Below are 11,681 nucleotides of genomic sequence, written 5' to 3'. Positions count from 1 at the left end.
GACAGTTCTTAATGATATTGGCTGTGTGTTTGGGGTCACTGTTCTGCTGCAGAATATCTTTGGGGCCAAATTACATGCCTCCCTGATGGTATGGCATGATGTATAAATATCTGCCTGTATTTCTCAGCATTAAGGGCACCATTGCTCCTGACCAAATCTCCAACTCCATTTGCAAAATGCAGCTCCAAACTTGCAAGGAACCTTCACAATTCTTCAGTGTTGCCTGCAGACACTCATTGTACCACTCTCTCTGCACCCAAACTGCCTCCTGCTACAGCCAAATATTTCAAATTTTGACTCATCAATCCACCTGCTGCCATTTTTCTATACATATTTGAGTCACATAGCCTTGTTTCCACATAGGGGGTATGGCTTTTTGACTGCAATTCTTCCATGAAGGCCATATCTGGCTATACTTCTCCAGACAGTAGATGGGTGTACCTGGATCCCACTGGTTTTCACCAGTTCTTTGCGGATAGCACTACTGGACATCTTCTGATGTCGAAGGGAAGTAAGTATGATGCGTCTTTCATCTGCTGCATTAAGTTTCCTTGGCTGACCACTGAGTCTACAGTCCTCAACATTTCCTGATCAATGGTGTCCTCATTGCTAAGAAATACAGGAAGATATTTATCCATCATGTAATACCATCAGGGAGGCGTGCGATTGTCCACAAAATTTACTCTGCAGCAGTACAACAACCCCTAATATACAGTCAATGTCAATAAGAACTATCTTCAGCATAAACAAGAACAAGGATTCTTGGAAGTGAGGATTTGGCCCCCACATAGCCCTAATCTAAACATCAAAGTCTGTCAGGCATTACATGAAGAGACAGATTTGAGGCAGCCTACATCCACAGAAGAACTGTGGTTCATTTTCCAAGATGTTTGGAACAACCTGCCTGCCGAGTTCCTTCAAAAACTGTGTGCACATGCACTGGGTGTACCTAGAGGAATTTATGCTGGTTTGAAATCAAAGGGTAATCACACCAAATATTGATTTGATTTGGATTTTTCTTCTGTTTGCTCACTTTGCATTTTGATAAAAAAAAAAAAGGCATGAACACCTCCATAACTGTTAATTCCTACGATCCCCAAATGTTTTTTCTTTCATTAAAAACATTAAGACTGATTGTATGTTCATAGCAGGCAGACAGTAGTAACTAACTGGAATTGATTTTTTAGTACAGTTACACCGAAAAAAAAACACCTGAAGAAAGCCCACTTTCATTTGCATACTTGCATTTGTAGTAATGGTTATCGCAGATATTGTAACAAAGTCAAATCTTCCACTGTATGGATGCACAACTGTAACAAAACACAAAATCAAACATAGAAGAGGTAATTAATCGAACAATTATGCCAAAGAGGCTGTTATCCAGACCTTCAATTCAAACAGCAGCAGAGGTCCATATGGGCACCAAAATCAAGTATTCAAGTCTTGCGAAAATTTGGCATGGTATCCTTTGCTGGAGAATTAAGAGAGTGATCGCTTGCTACTGTCATGCGTTACCTCCACCTCATCAGGCTCTGACACTGGCACATTTACATCCTGCTCTGGAGAGTCTGTGCTGTAGAGTTCCTCAGGAATGGTGGCAGAGGTGGGTGTGGTTTGCGGTGTTATTGTCTGACCAAACCCTTGATAATGTCCAGATGGAGATGGTGGCACAGAAGGTTCTGCAGATATGGGATCCTGAGTAGACGAAGAAAGCAAGCTGGTGTGCTCATTTTGCTCAAGGTCATCAGGAAAAAACATCTTTCTTGGTCTGCCCAAGACTGTCCTTCCTACAAAGCAGAATAGAATACATTTAGGTGTAAATATCACATTTTGTAGAGGGATGTAACTTACTGTTAGCCACTCCAGTGGTTTCCAAGGTCAAAATATGAGGACAGCATATTATCTATGCAACAGGGCCATCAAAATCCAACTACCGTATATACTCGAGTATAAGCTGAGATTTTCAGCCTCTTTTTTGAGGCTGAAAGTGTCCCCCTCGGCTTATACTCGAGTCATCGCCGTCTGCCTGCCCGATCAGCGTGTCGAGCAGACAGACGGCGGCCATTCTACTATTCAAAAGCCGCGCCTCCGTCTGTGATAGGCGGAACACTCAATTTCCCAGCAGTCAGTGGTCCGCCTATCACGGACATCCGCTCATCCTCATACTACGGACGAGGATGAGAGGATGTCCGTGATAGGCGGAACACAGACTGCTGGGAAATTGAGTGTTCCGCCTATCACAGACGGAGGCGCGGCTTTTGAACAGTGAAATGGCCTCCGAGGCGCCGACGAAGAGCGGCGATCCTGGCATGGCAGAAGGACGGAGGCTCGGGACGGGATGGAGGCTCGGCTCGGGACGGGACGGAGGCTCGGGACACAGGTAGGCTGGACACACAAGGCTGCACGGACACACACACAGGCATGGATGGACACACACACAGGCATGGATGGACACACACACAGGCATGGACGGACACACACACAGGGATGGATGGACGGACACACACACAGGGATGGATGGACACACACACAGGGATGGATGGACACACACACAGGGATGGACGGACACACACACAGGGATGGACGGACACACACACAGGGATGGACGGACACACAGGGATGGACGGACACACAGGGATGGACGGACACACATGGATGGACAGGCATGTCTCACCCTCGGCTTATACACGAGTCAATAAGTTTCCCAGTTTTTTTGGGGTAAATTGGGGGCCTCGGCTTATATTCGGGTCGGCCTATACTCGAGTATATACGGTAACTCATGAACCAAATGCCACCCTAGTTATAAACCTCATATTTTCTTACAATTGTTACAAAGTCCACATCTCAAAGCCAGAATCACACAGGGATAACACATACTTTAGGATGGCAACACATAGACCAAGCAGCATGTAGCTTTCTTCAGAAAACCAGCAGGAGATCACTGTGTGAGATGGACTAAAGAAAATTGGCCCCATCATTAAAGTTCATATAGTAGTGCAAAAATTTGGCTACCGCTAGGGAACTCAGCTCACCTCCATCCTTCTCATGAATGTTCCCAAATTATATAAGCCATATATGGATCTCCAAAAAAGTGCAAAGAATACATTTTACTGAATCAGCCTAAAAATTAGCCTAATGATTAGGCTGCATCAGTGAAAAAGCACCACAGCATTGCTTGTCATGCTGTTTTCTACAGTTGTAAATTTAAAAGCTTTGGAGAAACACATTAGGTTTGTGTCACGTGCCAGTTTCATCTGATCACATTATGGTGCCTGTTTAAACTATTGTTTTTTTTATTTACAATGCATACGTCCTCAACGTGTGGTGGTGCAGCTTTCCACTACAGCCACAACAGAATTTACTGAAGTGTGGAGAAAGGTGTTGTGCCTAATGTCTGCACAAATCCTGCACAGGATTGTGTATTGAAAATCTAGGAATAATCCTCCACTTTTCCATGTTAAGATTATGTATTTTAAATGGAAAAAATTTATCTTTCTTGCCATGAATTAAAAAGTGCTTCTTCCTAGACTATCACAACAGGCCTTTAGTGGCAGCAGTTTTCAATCACTCATGAATTGTCCAGTAGCCAGGCATTGACGTAAATGGATAAGTAAGGCAAACAATTATGCAGTACAACCAAGCAGGAAGCAGAGACAGCATTATAAATAGAAAATATGGCTGCCCGAATGTGCAGTGCCTTAAAAAAGTATTCACACCCCTTGAAATTCTCCACATTTTGTCACGTTACAACCAAAAACGTAAATGTATTTTATGTGATAGACCAACACAAAGTGGCACATAATTGTGAAGTGGAAGGAAAATGATAAAATGGTTTTCAATTTTTTTTTTTACAAATAAATATCTGAAAAGTGCAGTGTGCATTTTTATTTAGTCTCCCTGAGTCCATACTTTGTAGAACCACCTTTCACTGCAATTACAGCTGCAAGTCTTTTTGGGTATGTCTACTAGCTTTGCACATCTAAAGAGTGACTTTTTTTGCCCATTATTCTTTGAAAAATAGCTCAAGTTCTGTCAGATTGGATGGAGAGCTTCTGTGAACAGCAATTTTCAAGTCTTGCCACAGATTCTCAATTGGATCTAGGTCTGGACTATGACTGGGCCATTCTAAATCTAAAAATAGATCTAAACCATTTCATTGTAGTTTTGGCTGTATGTTTAGGGTCGTTGTCCTGCTGGAAGGTGAATCTTCGCCCCAGTCTCAAGTCTTTTGCAGACTCTAACAGGTTTTCTTCTCAGATTGCCCTGTATTTGGCTCCATCCATCTTCCCATCAACTCTGATCTGCTTCCCTGTCCCTGCTGAAGAAAAGCATCCCCACAACATGATACTGCCACCACGTTTCACAGTGGGGATGGCGTGTTCAGGGTGATGGGCAGTGTTAGTTTTCCGCCACACATAGCGGTTTGCCTTTAGGCCAAAAAGCTAAATTTTGGTCTCATCTGACCACAGCACCTTCTTCCACATGTTTGCTGCGTCCCTCACATGGCTTCTCCCAAACTGTAAACTGGACTTTTTATGGCTTTCAACAATGGTTTGCGTCTTGCCACTCTTCCATAAAGGCCAGATTTGTGGAGTGCATGGAGCTCCGTCCATTACTCCTGCAATTAAGCTAATCCTGTGACCCTGTGGCAACCTGACTGCACTTGGATCACCTGTGAAGGACCCTTCATCCTGCACAGACATGCCTCAATCGAAAACTCAGAAAGCTGCGACAGCCAAATTCGACCAATAGAGCCAACAGGACAAGGACAGCCCTGAGGAAGATGGCAACGCTGCACAAGAGAAGGACTCAGCTGGGAACACAGACAGGCTCCTTGAGGTGATTACTTTTTGCCGAACCTCCCTCGCTGCTCAAATCGAGGAGGTGAAGGTAGATATCTCATTAATCCGACAAGCCTTCCAGAAGCTCTGTGACCACGTGGAGATGGCTGAGAACCACCTAGGTGCTGTGGAAAATGTCATCCCGCCACTGCAGAGGAGCTGACCATATGCAGCTGCAGATTAACCAGCTTCTCACATAGCAGGATGACATGGAAAATAGATTTAGGAGATGTAACCTCCACTTCATCCGTCTCCCTGAGAGGCGGAAGGTAAGGACCCAACCACGTTCTTGGAGCAGTTGCTCATTACTACCCATGGCCGTGAGGCCTTCTCCCCAACCCTTGCAGTGGAGAGAGCACACCGCATGCCTGCAAGACCCCATCCCCAGGGAGCCCCCTCCCAGCACGTTCATAGGGAAGTTCCTTAACTATAAGGACCGGGATGCTGCCCTGCGCCTTGCCAGAGAGAAGGGCAATATTCTATTTGGGAATGGTAAAGTGGCCATTTTCCCGTATTTTTCAGTGGAGGTACAGCATCGCCATCAGAGCTGCATGGAAGCTAAAAGACACCTGAGAATCAAACACTTTAAATATTCCTTGTTGTTTCCTGCAAGCGTTAGAATGGAAAATAACGGCCAAGTCCTTTTCTTTGAGGATCCTGAGGAAGTTATAGCCTGGCTGGAGAGGTGCAGGGTTTCTGAAAGGGCAGTGGATTAAATGGCTGGCACATGGCTCTAGATTTTCAACCTACCTGCTTTCCACACTGTGACTCCGAGCTAGACAATCAGATGGCCATGATTGCATTGTGCTGTGGTGTGATGCCCTGCCTGATGGATTCCTTCCTGACCGTTACTTCATACCAGGATACATACCCACTGAAACCTGGCTGAGCATTAACTCCGGCACTTCCTCATTGCTTGGAGGAGGTTCCACCATGTTGACATGTTACATGTTATGTTAATACGAACACCTCCCCAGAGGACCCAGAAGCTTTGCCCAGAGGAGTCCCACCCTCATGACATGACACTCTACCTTCGAGTCCCCTTTGTCATGTCTCTTCGATTTCTCTGTGCCACAGATCCTATTATTTTTGGAGCCAAAGTAGTCCTACAAACTGCATGTAAAGTGCAGCGAATATTTGCTCCCCCCTCAACTAGGAGATATGGTTATGATGGCCAGGATGGTTGCTGGACTATACTCATCAGCCTCTGCAAGTCCCACACCTGGTATGGGACATCAAGAATGGCCGCTTTCTTTTGAGGAACTTCAAACAGCAAATTTGTATGTTCTATCTGCTCATTACACTCTAGTTTTTTTTGCTCCTGGATAATCGTTTCTTTTCCTAGTTGATTGTTCTACCATGTTTTGGGAATATGCCTGCGCCAGTTGGGGTGGGTGTAGGGCCGGGTGGGGGGTGGCGAGTTTTATTTTATTACTAGATGGCAATACAGACAATAAGGTACAGTTTAAGATGATATGTAGAGGTGAATTCTCCTACTGTTGACACCTGGCGCCCGCTGTGGGGACCCTTATAACTTGCAAATGGTGGGGTGGTGGTGGTATAATGATCTGCTATTTGATTACACAAATTTTTTGACATGGAGTCTATAAAATTTCTTACCTGAAATGTGAGGGGCTTGTGTGATAGGATTAAACGGTTGGCAACCCTCTACTTCTTTAAGGAGCAACGTGCAGATGTAGTGGTGCTCATTGAGACCCATGTAGAGGGGCGATTATAGCTAGCTCTCTGCCGTTCATGGGTTGGGTGGGCCTTTCATTCGACCCACACATCCCATGCAAGGGGAGTTCCTGTTCTTAAAGCCAAGTCAATACATTTTGAGTTGTGTGATGTCTCCTCTGATCCCCAGGGGCGATATTGTCTGTCTGTCAAACTGTATGGGGAACTTTTTCTCTTATTAGCCTGCTACATTCCACCACCATTTTGTGCTGCTGTCCTTACAGAAGGGTTTGCATTCATGGCTCGCGATCCTTCGGTACAGGCCATTTGGATGGGAGACTTTAATACCACAATGGATTCCAGCCTAGATAGAACTCCTCAGGGGCTGCGCATTAAACAAAATTCTCTAAATTGACATCTACTATTAATATAATTGACAAGTGGCATCAGAAGTACCCACTCTGCGGTGTGGGAATCTTAAGATACATGTTCGCTCTACTCTGATTTCCCACATTAAATAGGTTGAAGGCTGACTCTGCTGCTGCCACTGATAAGGCGATAGTGGTTTTATCCTCTACTGACCAGTCCTATGCACATGACCCTACACCAGCCCAAGCCGACTTGCTCCAGCTGCAAATTAGGGTGCCGTGTACACAAGTCCGGACTTTCGGCAGACTAGTTCGGCGGTCTTCCCGACAAACTTTCTAAACGAACAGATTTGGCCACACACAATCATACCAAAGTCCGAAGGATTCGTCCGTGATGACGTACGACCGAGCTAGAATAAGGAAGTTCATAGCCAGTAGCCAATAGCTGCCCTAGCATCAGTTTTCGTTCATCGGACTAGCGTACAGACAAAAGGATTTTTCGACCGGACTTGAGTCCGTCTGAAAGATTTGAAAGATTCGTTCCATCTGACCTTTGCTGTCGAAAAGCCCTGCCGTGTGTACATGGCATTACAGTATGAGATGGCTAGGCGAAAACTATTTTTTTCCAAACAAAAACTATTTGAGCACGGCGAGCGTGCAGGCAAATTACTAGCATACTTAGTACACAGTGAGGATAGACTGCTGGTTATATCACTTCATGGTGACGGGGGAGAACAGATTACTGAAACCGGTAAGAGTAACTGCTAAATTTAGAGTCTTCTTTACAGAATTATACGCATCTACAACCACAGGAGATGGGGATTCAATGAATCTTTCTTGAAGGAATCACCTTCCCGCAACTTGATGATCAAATAGCACTGTTAGAGGCTCCTCTCGCGACAGACGAAATTACAGAGGCACTTGCTAACTTCACCAGATCCAAGTCCTCGGGCTCAGATGGCCTACCCATCGAATTTTATTTACAGTACTGCGAGATACTTACCCCTAAACTGCTAACTCTTTATAACTATGCCTTTGAATCCTTTGAATTACCTCCCTCTATGACAGAGGCGAATATAGTTTGATACCCAAGCCAGGAAAAGACACGGGACAACCCGCCTCTTACCGCCCTATTTCCCTTTTACAGGTCGATATCAAGGACCTAGCTAAGCTTCTTGTTCTCTGCCTCAACCAAGTTATCTTGACCTTGGTAGATGCAGACCATGCAGGTTTTATGCCAGGGCATAACACCTCGTTTAATCTAAGAAGACTGTACATTAACCTGCAAGCCCTACATGAGGGGGTTGGTTCACGGGCGGTAGTGACTTTAGATACGGCTAAAGCATTTGACTCGGAGTGGAGGTATTTGTGGAAATGCTTGGAGTGCTATGGATTTGGGCCTAAGATTATCAAGTGGATCCGATTATTGTATCAGGATCCGCAGGCTGAGGTGGTGGCCAATGGATGGCCCTGCCCAGCGTTTTGCCTAGCAAGAGGTACGAGACAGGGCTGTCCGTTATCCCCATTGCTATATGCATTGGCAGCGGAATCCCTTGCTATTTCTATAAAGGAGAACCCAGAGATCCACGGTCTCTGTGTAGGTGCCTTGACTGAAAAAAATCAGTATGTATGCTGATGACACTTTGTTGTACTGGGCTGACTCAGGTCCCTCTCTCCAAAATGCATTATGGACATTAGAACAATTTGGATCATTCTCTGGGCTTAAGATCAACTGGGAAAAGTCGTAAATTCTACCTCTGGATAGCTTCCCACCATCTGAGATCCAGGCCTGTCTCCCATCACAAAGAGTGTCTCTCATTAAATACCTAGGAGTACATGTATCTAGGATCCCTAGATACATCTCCCTCAGTGTGGAACCTCTCTTTACCCTAATTAAATCCAAAATACAGACTTGGGCTCGCTTACCTCTGGGTGTCTGGGGACGCATTAATCTAATTAAAATGATACTGCAACCTAAAATATTGTGCATTCTTTGGCACACCCCGGCCTATTTACTTTTGAAGTACTTTAAGACCCTGGAGGCTCTTCTCAAACCATTTGTCTGAGGAACTAATCGACACAAACTCGCCTGGCGGATTCTCAAGAATCCTACTGACCCTGAGCAGAACGGCCCTTCCAGATTTCAACTTCTTCCTATTATATTGCTTCCCAGTTATCCCAACTATACCAATTAGATATGACAGACAGAGAGACATCTGGCACTTTTTTGTGCCCACATTGGGCAAAACGGACCTCAGACCCTCTATGCACAATTGTGACGGGTTCTGGGGGTGCCAGACCTGATAGCAAGACCTTATTGTATCACCAATAAACTGGGGATTCCTACAATTAATGACTTCACCCCTATTTGGTACAATGGGCTACTTCCTGAATTCTTACGGATTCCTGACCCGGAGAGCTGGGGCTCCTGAGGGATTTACGATCTGCACCACCTACTTTCGGATGGGGAACTGAAATACTGACACCCTTTGCAGTGAATTCGTGCTGCCAAACTTTATGTTTTTCATATTCTTACAGGTACGTCATAACATGCAACCTCAATCCCCCCCCTTCCTTCAATTCTATCATGGCAGTAGTTAAAAGCACAAACTCCCAAAAGCTAATCTTCACCTTCTATAATATGTTCATTACCCCATCTTCCACCAAATTAGCGTAGAACCTTAAATCATGCTGGGAGAGGGAGGTGGATCACTTAGAGGATGAGGAATGTAGTGAGGCCCTGGATTCTTGTAAAGCTGTATCCCCCAAACTATCTGATAGACCCTCCCAAATATTTATCCTGCACCGTGCCTACCTCACCCCTCTTAGAGTAGCTAAATATAAGAGGGGATACTTACCACCTGCTCCCTGTGCCACCAAGAGACAGGCACATTCTTCCATCTCATGTGGGCATGCCCTCTTACACAGGGATTCTGGAAACAGGTCGTGGACTTCCTACACAATTCTATGGCCTCTCCACTTACTCTAGACCCAAAGCAATGTATACTGGGGATATTCCCGGATTCAGAAATCAATAGGATCACAAGGATATTCCTACATGAAACGCTATTTTCAGCCAGGAAAACTATTGCTAAGCAATGGATGAGGCCATCGCCCCCCCCCCCCCCCCCAGTTTCATTGACTGGAAGGTAGACGTGAACAACACCTTGCCCTACTGCATGTGACCAAAGGCCTAGGTCCTCCAGGGATGTCACCTACTACTAACAATAGATCTGTCAAGTAGACTCTAAGCAGGTATTGCCATCTGTACTCTGCTTGCAGCATGACAACGTAGGAAATTTGTTTTGTATCTAGGGTGTATACTAATTTTCCACATGTGATAACTGTATTGCTCTAAAGAAACATGCAAGTCTATGTTGTATATGTAAATTGTTTAAGAAAAACTTTTTTGGAAAAAATAAATAAATAAATAGTTGTCCTGTGGACAGATTCTCCCACGTGAGCTGTGAATCACTGCAGCTCCTCCAGAGTTACCATGGGACTCTTGACTGCTTCTCTGATTAATGCTGTGCTTGCCCAGCCTGTCAATTTAGGTGGAGGGCCATGTCTCAGTGGGTTTGCAGTTGTCCTATACTCTTTGCATTTTCGGATGATGGATTCAACAGTGCTTAGTGAGATGTTCAAAGCTTGGGATATTTTTTATTATAAAACCTAATCCTGCTTTAAACGTCCCACAACTTTATCCGTGACCTGCCTGGTGTGTTCCTTGGCCTTCATGATGCTGTTTGTTCACTAAGGTTCTCCAACAAACCTCTGAGGGCTTCACAGAACAGCTGTATTTATAATGAGATTAAATTACACACAGGTGGACTCTATTTACTAATTAGTTGACTTCTGAAGGCAATTTATTCCACTAGATTGTAGTTATTGGTATCAGAGTAAAAGGGGGCTGAATACAAATGCACGCCACACTTTTCAGATATTTATAGGGTTGTCCTGATACCGATACCAAGCATTTGTGCGAGTACTTGTTCTCGCAAAAATGCTCCTGATGCCTGATCCGATACCTGGGAGAGGCGGTGTTTCATCAGATTAGGCGACCTTGCGCAACCGGAAGTCAGCGGGTGGAACAACGGAAGTGATGCTTGTGTCGACGTCAGCGTTTAGACATCCCAACATCCCTTCTTGGTACACCCTGCACTCGGCCACAGTAAGCCAGCAGCACACATGTTGTTACACCCAGCCCATATAGTTTGGACTGGGTGTAACAAGATGGCCGGTGCTGCTTTTATGCGGCCGAGTGAAAGGAGTACCAAGATGGGCATCGCAAGCAGCCTTTCCTCTCATGGCATTTCAGTGCCTACCCATCGGTGCCCATAGATGCCACCCATCAGTGCCAGCCACACGTCAGTGCCATCTATCAGTGCCAGCCCCTATCAATGCCATCAGTGCCAGCCACCTATCAATGCCATCTGTCAGTGCTCATGAGTGCTGCATATCAGTGCCACCTAATCCTATCAGTGCTGCTTAATCAGTGCATATCAGTGCCACCTAACCTGTATTGTGCTCTTAAAACTGCCACATATTAAAAAAAAAAAAAGTATCGGTAATTGGTATTGGTGAGTACTTGAAAAAAGTATCAGTATTTGTACTCGGTCTTAAGAAAGTGGTATCGGTCAACCCTATTTATTTAAAAAAAAAATTGAAAACCATTTATCATTTTCCTTCCACTTCACAATTATGTGCCACTTTGTGTTGGTCCATCACATAGAACCCCAACAAAATACATTTATGTTTTTGGTTGTAAAAAAATGTGGAAAATTTCAAGGAGTAT

The 11,681-nt window shown here is 44.9% G+C and overlaps 1 protein-coding gene across 3 annotated transcripts in view; it reads right to left on the bottom strand.

Annotated features, from left to right (window-relative positions):
• Window positions 1-1,227: 1,227 nt before the first annotated feature.
• TMEM184C (transmembrane protein 184C) overlaps window positions 1,228-11,681 on the bottom strand; it is a 56,149-nt gene continuing 45,695 nt past the window's right edge. For all 3 annotated transcript variants that reach the window (XM_077477003.1, XM_077477004.1, XM_077477005.1), the window contains exon 11: window positions 1,228-1,787. In XM_077477003.1, the coding sequence (XP_077333129.1) occupies window positions 1,480-1,787 (308 nt within the window). In that variant the 3' untranslated portion in view covers window positions 1,228-1,479. The remainder of the gene's footprint in view (window positions 1,788-11,681) is intronic.

Source organism: Lithobates pipiens, unplaced genomic scaffold (assembly GCF_037356315.1).
Source record: "Lithobates pipiens isolate NorthernLeopardFrog02 unplaced genomic scaffold, aLitPip1_a1.2 Scaffold_13, whole genome shotgun sequence".
Lineage (NCBI taxonomy): Eukaryota > Metazoa > Chordata > Amphibia > Anura > Ranidae > Lithobates > Lithobates pipiens.
Note: the sequence above shows the minus strand (reverse complement) of the source record. Positions and strands in the feature narration are given on the sequence as shown.